The sequence below is a fragment of the Acanthisitta chloris genome, unplaced genomic scaffold, assembly GCF_000695815.1.
Source record: "Acanthisitta chloris isolate BGI_N310 unplaced genomic scaffold, ASM69581v1 scaffold3381, whole genome shotgun sequence".
Taxonomy (NCBI): Eukaryota; Metazoa; Chordata; class Aves; order Passeriformes; family Acanthisittidae; genus Acanthisitta; species Acanthisitta chloris.
In genome coordinates this window covers 102,675-104,461 of record NW_008655319.1, presented here as the reverse complement: position 1 = coordinate 104,461, position 1,787 = coordinate 102,675, and the positions used below count along the sequence as shown (strand labels likewise).

The 1,787-nt window shown below is 45.9% G+C and overlaps 1 protein-coding gene across 1 annotated transcript in view; it reads left to right on the top strand.

The window, feature by feature from the left end:
• Window positions 1-955: 955 nt before the first annotated feature.
• The window catches only part of ULK4 (unc-51 like kinase 4), a gene marked incomplete at its 3' end in the record, with an annotated part of 91,319 nt that continues 90,487 nt past the window's right edge, over window positions 956-1,787 (top strand). Inside the window, 1 exon segment of the mRNA XM_009083838.1 lies at window positions 956-961. Coding sequence (XP_009082086.1) covers window positions 956-961 — 6 coding nt within the window.

The following is a 1,787-nucleotide window of genomic DNA, read 5'->3' as shown; positions in this document are numbered from 1 at the left end:
CTGATTAGTCTTTTTTTTAGCTTCTTTGTTTCATCCCCCCCTTTCTAAGTACTAAGTAAATTCTTTTACTTAGAATATTTCTCTAAAGTTTTCTGAATATATTTGCCCTATACCTTTTACGTATAGTTTTATTCAGGGTTTAATGAACAAACTCATATGCAACCTTTTACAGCTGCATTCGGAGTATTTGTTGGCCGTTGTGTCGCCACCTCTCCTTAGTGTCCTGGTCCCACATCCTGCCCAGAGCACGTGCCGTTCTCTCGGCACTTGGAGGATGCTGCCTCGGCTGGTTCTGTTCAGTTTCAGACCTGTTTTGACACAGGTGGTGGTGTGGCAGGCTTCCACACAGACGTCTCACCTCTACATACATCTTTTCACTCTTTGTGTCACTTTATTAGATCTTTTGGGCGTTATGTCAAAAGTGATGAACACGGTCCTGCTGTTCAGAGTCTCTTCTGCATGTCGGAGAAGCTGTGGATGCCTCATCCCTGGCAGTGTTCCAGGCCAGCTTGGATGGGGCTCTGAGTCACCTGGGCTACTGGAAGCTGTGCCTGCCCAGCGCAGGGGCTTGGGACTAGATAATCTCTAAGATCTCTTCCAACCCAAACAATTCTGTGATTTTGTGATTCTATGCTCCATTGATTTGCACACTGAAATTATGACATAGCCACTACTCTTGAGATTCAGGTTCTCCCTGGCGCCTTGTTCAGAGCAGCTAACAGAGACCTTATTTGCAAGTGCTGCCAGTCCTGTGGCAGCAATGAAGGCTTCCCTGTGGCAGCAATGGAGGCTTCCCTTTTCTGTGACCGTGACAGTGCCCTCCCAGGGTGCATTTGCCTGTCCTTGTTCTTGCTTTTGACAGATAGCCAGACATTTCTGTACTTGTCATGGAGCCCGGCATACATTTGTGTGGTTTGTTGCATGAGTGGGTGGTAATGCCTTTCATATGACCAACATGAAGGTATCCTCCATCCATTTAATGTGCATTTGCTTCAGTCTTGTGATGAGGTGCACGTGCAGGTTTGAAGTATTCTCGGGAAAGAATAAGTGTGTGTCACCAGTGTGCCCTGGCAGGCAAAAAGGCCAGCTGTGTCCTGGGGTACATCAGGCACAGCATTGCCAGTCAGTTGAGGGAGGTGATTGTCCTGCTCCACTCTGCACTGGTGCAGCCTCAGCTCAAGTCCTGTGTGAAGTTCTGAGAGCTACAATATAAGAAAGATATAAAGCTGTCAGAGAGTGTCCAAAGGAGGCTATGAAGATGGTCAAGGGTCTAGAGGGGAAGCCATATGTGTAGCAGCTGAGGTCACTTGACTTGTTCAGCCTTGAGGACTGGAGACCGAGGGCAGACCATTGTGGTCCTCAGCTTCCTCATGAGGGGAAGTGGAGGGGCAGGCACTGATCTCCTGCCTTTCTGAAAATATATAATCCCCAGTTTTGAACATTGGGAGGGTAAATGTTACACATCAAGGATGATTAACTTTGAATACTTCCCCCTTCTCTTCCTTTCTTTAAAGGTTGATTTGTTTATGAGACTAATACCATATTTCCAATCAATTGCCTGTAAAGCATCCTGAAGCATGGAGGAGGGGCAGGCACTGATCTCCTGCCTTTCTGAAAATATATAATCCCCAGTTTTGAACATTGGGAGGGTAAATGTTACACATCAAGGATGATTAACTTTGAATACTTCCCCCTTCTCTTCCTTTCTTTAAAGGTTGATTTGTTTATGAGACTAATACCATATTTCCAATCAATTGCCTGTAAAGCATCCTGAAGCATGGATCGGT